The 13,019-nt window shown below is 38.6% G+C and overlaps 1 protein-coding gene across 1 annotated transcript in view; it reads right to left on the reverse strand.

Moving 5' to 3' along the window:
- LOC139727725 (BAR/IMD domain-containing adapter protein 2-like) overlaps positions 1-13,019 on the reverse strand; it is a 97,928-nt gene that overhangs the window by 69,511 nt on the left and 15,398 nt on the right. The window contains exon 3 of the mRNA XM_071638703.1: positions 5,374-5,460. Coding sequence (XP_071494804.1) covers positions 5,374-5,460 — 87 coding nt within the window. The remainder of the gene's footprint in view (positions 1-5,373; positions 5,461-13,019) is intronic.

Consider the following 13,019-nt stretch of genomic DNA (forward strand, 5'->3'; position numbering starts at 1 on the left):
ATTTCTAATGTAGATACCAACTTCATGCCACAAAATGAAGAACTTTTGGTTCATTTATGCTCTAGGTTGAGCCTCTCCTACAAATGTACTTGAAGCATTTATAACCTCAGGTTACTTTTAGTTAACACCCTTAGTGAGCCCTTTCCAGTCAAGGCTACAAAGTGCATCTGCTTAAACTTGACGAGGGGTGAAACATGCACAACAGGTAGCAGCTGGTTTCCTGCCGGGGCACCCAAAGTCTTAAAGTGCTCCTCTCCAATTTGAACAAATTTTTATACAAAAGCATAATATAAAAATCAGTTAAATATATCTAATATGTATAGGTGAGATTCGAAGGTCTATTCACAGAGTATCTTCCTGTCCTGATGACCGGTGCAAAATCGCCAACTTATTGCCAATGATGACTCTACTGAGAAACTCAAATCTTGACGCCGCTACGTTTGGACTCCAGACTACACCATTCATCGGGACAAGTTTGCCAACGTTACTCATTATTACCCAAGGTCCCTGTGGGCACGGCAAGAGAGCGACAGCACCCGAACAATGAAAACTGGATCGAATTCTGTTTGGAGAGAAAACTTAAGCTGAAAGCATCAGTACGTACCTCTTCCCCCCTCACCACGATGTGCTCCTACAATAGTTTGTAGGGGGGCAGGCCACACTGCCACAGGCAGGGAAAAGTGCTAGCGAGTGACAATACATGCTTCCTTTCATAGTTAGACCTCTAGAGGCGACATCGTCTAATAGGTTCACTCCCTTTGATTCAGGGTTGTTCAGAAAGAAGACGACAAGGAATGATCTCTGTCATGTCTTTCATGAGAGAAACTCGACTAAAAAAAGATCATAAATGCTGTTTTCCTTTTAATATCTGGTGCACATTAGGAAAGAGAATGGGCAGAACTTGAACAACATACAATGTATAAGTCGAGACCCTAATGGCACTCTTCTTATTTACGAAAAATTACCTTTATACATGAGCTGAAGGAGCCATCACTTTTTCGCTATAACATGTGATATGCAGTATCCTTTCTATTGCTGACTTAGAACAAGTTACATTCTTGTTGTCATCCCCTATCACTAGAAGATGGGCATGGGTCAGTCACCTTGGTCACGGGTATGGGGGGTTGGGCACAAATAGAAACTACAGACAAGAAAAATCAACCTTTCCCTCTCTATTACAGCTACAATTGTACTCTTGCTCTTCTTAGTTTGTTGCTTTGATGACCACAGTGATACGTATATCACAGTACTAAAAGGGAAGAAGTTTTGATAGAAATGGTATCTCAAATCGAAACATAAAAGGGTGTGTACAGTTCTGGTCGAGGTGAGGATTTAGCTTTTAACGTTTTGCGAGATATTCAGAAACCATTCTATGAGATGTCAAAGAGCATACAATTCTAAGGGGTGTCAAAAGTTTATTTGATGAAAATCGGTTTTGAAATGGCTGAGATATCCAAAAACAAGGTGAAACAAAGAGATCCTAATAAAAGGCATGGCCTGTCGCCTTTTATTATTATCGCTTTTTTGGATATCTCAGCCATTTGAAAACCAATTTTTATCAAATAAATGTTGAATCCTTCTTAATAACTCTTTATGTGCCATGATGGAAACCCCCTGTGTGCCACATTATTCTGAGCCACCAACGTTTCATGCTTAGAGAAAAGATTCTGTTTTTCAAATCTATGTCACTTTTATATATTTCTGTTAAGGTGGACATTATACTGAGAAAAGTTATAGAGAAAATGCCAAGCTTTGCTTTGGTGTTAATTGTATGGCAAATCCATGATTGATTTTCTTTCAATTGACTTGGAGCAAAACTACGTAAGAGCATGGCTTTGCATGCAAAACAGTAACAGAAACTTAGAATTTACACGCAAATCCTGTATGGGAATACCACCCGTTAGTCAATCACAACATAAAATGCAAGCTATATGTGAGAGGAACGGAAGCGCTAGAAACGCTTTTACTGTACTGCGGCATTTGGCGATTTATCGATTGGTTTGGGCGGGTTTGGGCATTTCAGCAGAATATGCGAAGTTGGCACGCCGTTGGCTGAGTCGGACGTGCGGACGTGGCACATAAAGAGTTAAAATTACATGCTCTTTCATATTTCATAAGAGGTTTCTCATTATCTCACTTAGGAATGTTCAAAACGTGAAACCCACCTCAACCAGTACTGTACAGTCCCTTTAAGGACTGATATATTTTAATATACTTTCATGAAATAGCGATATATCAAGTGGAACAAAAAAAGCATAGTATATTTCTAATGGCATTAGATACTTTGTTTACACCAACATCCGCATCATGCTTTTAGGGAAAAAAAAATGTCTGACTGCTGAAAACTCTTCCGATCATTTTGTCTGATTTTACTTTCTAATATCGAGGCCAACTTATAGAATGGTCCAATTGTATGAATCTGCAACTTTAGTCTCTATTCTGAGTCTGTTTGTTTGTTTTTTCCCTATGATCTATAACAATCAAGGACGTATAACATAAAATCTTATACTGTCTGGAGTTTTGGGAAGAATTATAGAACCATTACCTCTCTCGCAAAACTAGCTTTCAATCACCGAGCACATGTGGGTGGTATAATGTGAATGATCCCAACTTGAAAAGTCATCAAATGAGGCCACTGATGGTAGTAAGGCCACTGATGGTGGTAAAGCTATGGCCCAGGTCTCCAGACTCAAAGCCTTCACTATTAATAAGGAAGCTTCAACATGTGGGTGTGACTGCATGGTAGGCAAGTTTTGAGAAGTTGCCCTGATGTCAGTCTAATCTATGTTCTAATAGTCGAGTTTTAAGAAGTCACTTTCTCAGTGTATGTTTCAAGTATCATACCTTTTCCTCTTTTGTAACATTGATAATGTGTTCTACCCTAAAGAAGAGAATAAAGACTGCAGATATAGCAAAACCTGTCTCTAGCAGCTAGCCATCTGAGATCTGAGGTACGTGTTGATGAAAAAAGTAGCAGCACTGTAACAAGCAGGTGACTGCTGTAGACAGGGTCCTTAACATGGCTTTTCTTTTTATGGAGGGGGGGGGGGGATTTTTTAGTGGTTTAATGGCAGGTGGCTGCTATGGCAGGTTTGACTGTATTTGAAGGAGAAGGGTACATGCCCAATTGTGCATGGCAAGTTTTATAGCGAAGAACTCCACAAAGGCATAGGGTGGAGCTATTTACTGTGAATATTAATCAATTTAGAGAGTGTTTTCAAGTGTGTCAGTGAAGGTTTGGATGTTCAAGAACAAGTTTTAAACCAGTCTTTAATTGTTCTTGGAAGAAGAGCCTGTGATAATTGGGTATTAGGCCTACATGTAATATGACACTTTAATAGGATAAATGGCTAATATCCATGTTGTCAGACAGAGCAACTACATGTACATCAAGAGTGCATAATGGGAGAGGTGTTACTAAATGACTGAAAGTTTCACAGGCAAAATAGGACCTGGCAAAAACAAAATATGCTAGCACAAGGTTTAAAGCCTTGCAAATAGTTAAAAAGCACAAATGGCACCTATATTGTATGTCAGTTCATATCTCAGGTATCACCTACACATTGTACCACAAAGACTCTTGAAAGAATCTGGTCACCATCAATGGCAACAGGTCAGTAACTAGGGGGTTTCAGGGGATTCTAACAAACTTCCCCTCTCCTTATCCCCCTCTCGCATCCTCCTCCCACACCCTCTCTTAGCTTGCGTGTTCCCCCAAATACTAAACATACTTTTGCAACCATAAACTTGATGAAGGTCTCTTGCACACCTTCATATTCATTACCAGGAAGTGATCGACTCGAAAAAGGTGGTTGACATCTTCAGCAACATAAATCCTAGGATGATGCTGAAATGGGTATAAATGCCTATAGATAATACTGTAGGTTGGAACAATTCACTAAAGGCACAAAGAAGATCAGAGATTTTAATAATTCTTTACAATGGCTGCAATGCATAAGAGGCATAAAAAACAAAAACAAAAACTTTGATTTTACACACAAGCATGTTTGAAAATATACCCCTCCCAGAAAGTGGGTTCGGTCAGGAAGGGGCATTCTTCATTTTTTATTTTTTAATAGAGTCCACCTTTTCTGATTTTGAATTTCCCCACAACAAAAATCCTACATTGTAGTTGCGAGCCTGCTGCAATCAAATGCTGCTGGACTCGACACCAGTTACAGAGGACACTGTGTGAATAATCGACGCCACTGCCTAGTGACGCTCCCACGAATCCTGGATCCTGAACACGCAGGACTCGAACCAAAAGTAATAAAATACTTAAGTAGGAGATAGGTCAATGTGAGGTAGAATCAATTGCGTCTTTTTATCTTTGTTTTGTGTAGCCATCTATTTGTCTCTTGCTGTATCTCTAGATGTCACTACTTGACTAGCCATTATTTGCCCAGCTCCCGTCCATCCGTCACATGGATTGTAATCGCGATATCAGAGAAGGAAGTGTCGACCATTATAGACTGAATGCTGACAGGTCAAATCTATTTGGTTATTGGATCCAACGACAATATCAAATATTGGGCAGCCCGACGAGTTCATGCCCTGCGTTGAAGTCACTGAAGGAGATTAATGAGGATTTATGGATGTTGTAAACTGATGTGTAACTGAAACTAATCCCTTCCCACTGCGAGGACATTTTGATAATATGTGAGCCTGGCACGATAATGCAACCTGCTTTTAAAGCACTCATAAATAATGATTACATATATATACTGTACGTATGGCATATACAGAAATACACACTGACAAACATGCACAGATATTTCGTATTATTCATCAACATTATTTGACACAACAACACATTAGGTTTTCCTAAATCTGCATGTCTGTAACGTAAAAGGAACAAGAAGTGTCAGTGTTTGGGTCACCTACTGCATGGAAAGGGATCAATCGCTACCTCCTATCAGATCAAAATCTCAATACTGCCTGTCAGACACTGGTATCATTGGTTTCAACTTGGTCCAGGGATTAAACGAGCATGAATTAGACGTACATGTACCTTTCACTTGCGTGTACCGGCATGTATTCATCACTGGATGTCTGTCGGTCATGGTGTACACAATCTATCGCATACATTAATGCAAACTAAAATTTGCAAAATCCATGGGCTGAATGAACATGACCTCCGTGAACTGGACGTCATCAGCTATGAATACTAATGAAATTTCTACTACCTATACCTGGAGTAGGCTAATTGCTTGTATCTAAAACTGGGTCGAGTTTGATGGATTAGGCCTACTGAATGTTGAAGAAAAAGCTTGGGATGATTTTAAAAGCTTAAGTGCCTACGCACATAAAAGTTATAGATTAGAGTTACTAGAAAGAAGAGTTGACAAGCTGTGAAGTCTCTGCAATCCTCACCTAGTTGTCTGGAATCCTTCGTCTCACTGGCAAGCTCACCGACAGCAACAATGGCATTAAAGTAGTCCTTTGCTGCCTGGGAAACACCTGCAGCAGAACAATAGAACAAGAGAGACAGAGAGAGAAAAAAAAAGAACAGTTAGAGACAAACAGACAGACAGACAAACAGATAGACAGACAGTGAAAAAGTGAGAGAGAGAAAACAAACAGGATGGTTTATACAAATATTACACTGTATAATTATGAAGGACTGAACACCACACAAGTTTATGTGCTATTTTTATCGGTATGAAAAAAAAAAGCATCCATAAAGCCTTGAAAGACAGCTAAGACATCGGCATTGGAAGACATCGACTCAGACATCAATGAGAAGCCTGCTCAATGTACGAACCGGGCTGACCAAATTTTGTCATCTTCATGCACTAGGACTTTATCAATCTGCCCTAACCGTACTATGACAGCAGACCGCTCCCCGCACATAAATATAAAATTTAAGAAATTTCATTTATTTATTTTCTGAGAAACTGATCTTGTATCGATATCATGCAGATGAAGGCACAAATATTCATGTGAATGATGTGCCTCTTTTAAAAACAAAACAACACAACAACAAAGAAGAATGGAAATTGTGCTTTAACTAGTCATGCAATGACTCCGAGCGCTCCACTAAATTATTATGTCAAATAGTTTTATAATATTGAGATTTTTTTTTTCATTTATAGAGGAAAAAATAAGCACCCACAAAGCCTTGAAAGAAGGCCAAGACTTCAGCATGGAAAGAATGGAAATTGTGCCTTTACAACTAACACAAGGCATGCAATGACTTCAAGCGCTCCACTGAAATAACGTTCATTATGTAAAATATTTTTATAGGTCAGACGCAGCGACTGTCGGTATGAAATAAAGTGGATTGCGATGCACCATATTTGAGTATGATGCGAGGACCGAGCAGAATTCATTGTGTGAATACAGAGAGCCATGGAGAAAGAGTAAAGGATAAAAATGACTTTCTCATGTAGCAAAAGCATATATGTAAGGAGCATTGCTACCATAGATATGAGGCAGGCAGGAAATTTGGCTTGATACATTACAATAGATTGATGTACAGGGTAAACCTCAGAATGGGAAAAAGAAAGTGTTGCCAGCTGGGTTACATTTCAAAGTCTACTTTTTTTTTTTAAATTGCAAAATAACCAGCAAACAAAGATGACGCGTATCAACACTGAGGTAAGAGATTGTCAAAATTATCGCATGTCATTTAATCAGATGGGGGACGGGCAGACCTTCCTACAAGAATTGCTTTTAAAATGGAATAGGCTATTAACTCATCCTGTTTCAGTAAAGATCTACTACTGTATGATCATCGAAACTTAAAGGACAAGTTCACCTTCATAAACATAAGGATTGAGAAAATGCAACAATATTAGTAGAACACATCAATGAAAGTTTGAGGAAAATTGGACAATCGATGCAAAAGTTATGAATTTTTAAAATTTTTGTGTTGGAACCGCTGGATGAGGAGACTACTACAGCTTGTGAGTCATATGCGTACAACAGGATAAAGAAAATGTAAAGAAAATTCAACATATTTTCACTTTTTTCGCATAATAAAAGAGCACTTGACTTGTCTCTTTCTAAATGCAGGGGGAATAATATTACCCCTAACATATGTCGGTAACGAGTCAAGGGAATATGTACTTTTTTCAAAAGATGGAATTTTGTGAAATTCTCTTTATATTTTCCTTATATTGTTGTACGCATGTGACATCTAAGTTATTCATACACTGCAGTAGTCTTCTCATCCAGCGGTTACTGCACAAAAACTTCAAAAATTCATAACTTTTGAACGGGTTGTCCGATTTTCCTCAAACTTTCAATGACGTGTTCTCCTAATATTGCTACATTCTCTCAATCCTTATGTTTATGAGGGTGAACTTGTCCTTTAAGGCTCAAAGTGAATCTAGATACTTCATATGTCCACAAGCATCCAAAGGACCAAGAGAGCTGGTTTTAGATGGTAGAGGGTTAAATCTGACATGACACATGGTACCATACATTATACATGGTATACGATATCTCCAGAGAATTCAAAATATTCAACTGTCATGCATTTCTCTCACACTAATTCAATCCAGGGATAAGGAAACGACTTCTTAGAGCATTTGACCTGACATTCCAAACCCACACAAGCCACAGTATAAAGCTTCCACACCATCCACCACCTACGCATTCTCTTGCGGAAAAAAATCCTGGATATGTACAGTAAATGCCAATAATCACAATTGCAAGACATTATATCTTTTCGAAGAAAGTCTAGATTTCATAATTTTTCATGAAAAAATCTCACTCTATTTCTTTTTTGTTCATCTCATGGATTCCCCAAGATCCACAATGAGCTTTACCCTTTAAGGAATTTTTAGGAAAGGAACATCATGAATGTTTTTGGTTTTCTTCTGTGTGCCCATGTAAATCATGACTGGCCTAGAGTTTGTTTGTCATTAATTATTTTGTTCTATTCTGATAATTTCTTCCATGCAAATCATATCAATCATAATCAGTCCATGGACTACTTTCATCACAATTGTTTTTTTTATTTTTATACACATTGTGTGTTGTGTGTGTGTGCATGTAAATTATCATGTGCATGTTTTTGGGGAGACTGTGTGTTTCATACAAAGGAGAGGGGGAGAATGGGTATTATGATGCAAGAGAAGTGACAATGTGTACGCTGAGGGACGTTGCCCCCCTGTGGGGGCGCATCACAGCCCCCTTCCACCCCCCTCCCCCTTTCATTTCCTCATGTTGAGAGCCATTGCTTCCTCTCATGGCTGGGCTAAAGCTGCTGTGGTCTAGTGAGTAATCTCTACACAGCTCCTCTCCCTCTCCCTCTCAACCCTTCTCGTGTGGTTTCCGAACCCGCTGATTCATGCTTCATCTCAAAAAAAAAAAGAAAAACAGAAAAAACAGAAAAACAGAAAGAAGACCTGTGCCCACAGCCCTGAGAACGGTGTCATCCAAATCTAACTGACGGTGTCTTCTTGTATGTGTAGTAAAGTGGATAACCATTCCAGTGAAAGCATCCACCTGATCAACAACCCATTGAAATCCCTGATGTATCTAAAGTCAAACAAAAATTATCATCTCTTTTAAAAATGTATATTGCATAAAAGTAGTTTGTTTTGTTTTATGTTGTTAGTTTGTTGTTCCCTGTTTGTAATTTCCATTTTGTACTTCTTTTAAAATTGCTTTGAGCACTTCTGTGGATATAACCTTTATTATTAATATTATCATTATCAAATTACTATCATTATCATTATCAGAGTATAAATTCTTTCATAATAGCAGTAGGCCTACACTGACCATTTTAGATGTGTTGAAAATCATATCAATTCTGAATTCCATTTATGTCAATGCCACTAAAAGCTACATTGTAATGCCACAATGCTAATGACTCTCAACTCTCGGAACACTAATGTGCAGTATTAAAGGCTTTGGTGCTTATGACATTTGTACCTGCAAGAAACAAAAGGCAAAAAAAAAAACAAACAAACAACCCAATCCAACCCAAAAACAACATCAGGTACATGTAGGCCTATGTGTGAACACATGATATCATAATGCTTGGCACCCGTGATGTACGTGTAGAATTGAACAAAGAAGACCGACATCTTATGATCCAACAGCGACCAAGGGCTATTGGTGTGCCACATCGGCCTTACGCTGCATGAATTGTAGGTCCAATTGACCGACATTTTGCATGATTTAAATGCATAATGCTATCTATATGGTGGGGAAAAAATCAATATTTTCCCTCAAATGTCAAATGCTACTCAAAAAATCTTCAATGGTGAATATGTATTTCAAAAGAGAGAGTTTTTGATCAAGGGCTAAAAAAAAAAAAAAAAAAAAAACCTCTACACTACAGTATGAATGGTATGATTCTGTCTTACAAGTAAAATCACATTCGTTGTAACAGAGTGTATCCTGCAATAGATACATGTTTCAATATCTTTTTGAGTCAATATTTGTCAATGAATTGTATGAACATTATTCACTGATGTTTGCTTTACAATGAACATTTTTAACATTCTTCATTCAATGTACTGAACTTTGCTCCAGGAAGGAAATGTCAGTAACATAATTTTAATCACTGAAGCCCTACATGTAGTCACACTGAATAACTGGGCAGACTCTAACAATGAATACAATGAATATTTCTTTACGATATAATAAAGAGATAATAAAGAGATAGAGCACACAACCATGAATGTGTCCTGACAGGTTGCTGATGGCAATGTATAATATAATGACTACTGGGGCATGTTTCATTAAACTTGTCATCAGTGACAAGTTGTCATAGATGTGACAAGCTACTGAAATCCTTGCATCTGATCGGTTGAGAGCAAATTTGTCATAGAAATGTGGCAGTTGTCACTGATAACAAGTTTTATGAAACGGGTCCTTGGTAGGTTATCATCTATTGTCATTAGATGATACTGAAGTCTGCTATATCGGTACTGTGGGTACCTGGTACAATTGTATGTATCTACAGTATGTATAATGCAGAACTACTGTATTACATGTATGACTTCTTGAAATCTGCATCATTTTTGTCAGAACTTGAGAAGGAAAAGGGCTATTCATACCGTTGACTGAGCGTTGCTTCAAAATCAGTTCGAGTCCCAAGTGATGTACACCAAGTACAATGTATGTAAGAGCCATTTTCACATTCACACAAGTTTCACAAACAAAATACAGCCCAAGCTGGGCACCATTGTCTGAAACACTAAGGAACCCGTCCATAAAAGCTGGGCAGGGTAAGAAGACATCTGAGACATTGGCGCTATCTCTTTCCCATCTGCCAGCCATTTTTCACGTTCGTAATTGCAATATCAGACGGCATTGTTGCCATTTTAATGCAGAGAGCCAATGGGCATCATTCATAGAGCACCCCTCTGCCCCTCACAAAGCAGAGATTTACACATTGATGCTGGTGTACAGCAGTGAATGTCACACAGATGTTCGTTAGTACCCCCAATCAATGCTCTTGATGATGCACATTACAATCACAATATCACATTTTCACTCTGTTCAATTACATTTCATCACTTCTAGAGGGTACATAAATAACCACCACAGCCCTTCCTACCCCCTCACCCCTTCCCTCCCCTCCCATACCTACCCCAACACGACAAAAACTTTAAATACACTAATACTGCAGCTGGGGAGGCCTATCATGTTTATCAGAAGCATACAATCGTACAGTGTAAATATATCAGTGTAATAATTATAAACCAGTATAAAGATACTATTATTGGACATATTTTGGGACAAAATTTTGTCGCGATTCAGTATGTGGCCATTCTCCCTTGCAGCAGTCAGTAACAAAACTCCATCACTCAAGCAGCGAGTTCAAGCAACTCCTGCTAGTTTGAGGAAGTACAGCTGTACACTGTACATGTAAACAAAGCACTCCAAATGAGCAGAAATCACGGTTGTTTGGAGTTCTCCCTGAAACGAAAGACGGAGCATGAATTTAAAATCTTAAATGTACATGTGTTATTACAGAACTTCTTGGCAAGAGTATTTCGTCAGAATGATCAAAACTACCACATTTCCACTTGATAATAAAGCATGATGTTATATGCTGTATAATATATACATGTAATAAAGAATGGGGGTTGTACACTTTGCTTTGAAGGCAGACATCCCACTTACATACTGTAGAACAGTGCAGCTAAACAAAGCAGAACAATCAGACTGTGTTTATCTTATCTTCCTTGAGTATTTAAAGTACACTCCTACACTGTACTTCACCATGGTATGCACAAAAAAGGGGATTACCCATACTACTCAAAATGAATACATGTAATAGTGACATATAAAATACATCAGTGTGCATCTTGTCACGTTTACATGCATTTAAACATTCAGAGTTACATAGCCACTACACCCTACAACAATGTAGGTTCCCTATAGGCTATACTCAGACAGACATGATATTTACATGGTGTATGGTGTCAGTCAATATACGATGTATGCTTTCGGTCAGGCTGACATCCTACAGAGAGAATTAGTGAACTTGTTCTATCAAACCCGTTGAGGACGAGTCTGGAGTATAGGCCCTACTCAGGCAAGTGTCTATGGGAAACGCATGTTGGAGAAAAATCAGCCCATTCTCAATGGGTTTACCCACTGAAGACTACGTAGTCCTGAGTGTTCTCAGACTGGGGTGAATAGGAAGTGGGTGTTATAGGAAAATCAGACTGTCTTCAACTAGTTAATCAAATTTCTTTTCCATTTTCAAAACAGGGAGAACAGCCAAAGTATGTTTTCGTTCCCCTTGGCCAAACACCATCTTCATACGAGATAACTAATTTAGTCAAATCCCACTTCCTTGTTGTCCCACTATACACAAAGTGTATTCCACATCTGCACCCTTGGCAAGATTATAATTCATTAATACGGACGGAATCACTGGCTCTATTTCACACACTAGAAGTTATCAAGATCTGCATTTTTTTATACAAAAATTATTGCAATTGCAACCATTCACACACTGAAAAAAAAAATACATTTATCACCTCGCTTCAAATGCAGTGCTTGAATCTCCAGATTGTGCATGCCTTTCAAACAAATGACCAGAGTATGACCCTGGGCATGCACCCAAGTGTTCAAAGCTTTAGTAGTGTGATGAGTTGCATCGTGGGATTAAAAAGATCAATCATGTCTTCTCGCGACATTCACAAATTCAACTTAAAATAAAGCTGGACTGATTTTTGCTTCACAATGCTTGACTGATTTTTGCATCGCAATGCTAAATATCATATTAGAGTTGATGACTTTTCCATATCCACACATAATACAATGCAAATGGTTTTTGCATCGCATCGCAAACAATGATTTTCAAGAACTGATAATTTCGGGGTTGGGTGAATCCATCTATAAAAAGTCATGCACTCTGAACCTTGTTGAGGTTGTTCATCTGAAGAACAGAAGAGAAATGGAAGGAAAATATCAAACGCTTGTCTTGAACTTAGACTACATGACCGTGCACCGATTCAGATTCAGAGCATGTTCTCTGCACTCGAGAGCAACTGGACTGTGTCAATAGAAAGCACTCGGCAGCAGACAAAAGAGCTTGGAATCGCACGTCAAGGGCGGATGGAAATATCATCTCTACAGGCAGATGTCAATCCCCTGTAGCTCAGCCTATAATGTATTTCAACAGCCTTCCTTCCCTTCGCAGCACAGTACTGTAAAACGAGGAATTTTCGCGTGCATTTTAATTTCGCGAATTTCGCGAGCGCCAAGATTCGCGAAATTAAAATGCACGCGAACGTTCTTGTCTACACTATATGCATTGAATGCCAGTGGCAGTTCGCGAAAATTTCATGCCGCAAAAAAGGCCGTCGGCTTCAATTCGCGAAAAATTCATGCCGCGAATATATCATGTTTTACAGCATCACACCATGACTTCTGGGCAGCAGAATTTGCCTACCAATAAAACTGGCAATTAATATATTATAAATACAGTGTACAATGTATTAAGCCATTTGCCTTTGTATGAGAAATATACCGTCCATTTGTCACTCTGCAAGTTTTGACACAGTTTGTATTCGGAAACCGTATTATGTAACCTCAGT

The sequence above is a fragment of the Diadema antillarum genome, unplaced genomic scaffold (assembly GCF_040938485.1).
Source record: "Diadema antillarum isolate AM-2024a unplaced genomic scaffold, OU_Dant_1.0 seq00000146_RagTag, whole genome shotgun sequence".
NCBI classification, from domain to species: Eukaryota; Metazoa; Echinodermata; class Echinoidea; order Diadematoida; family Diadematidae; genus Diadema; species Diadema antillarum.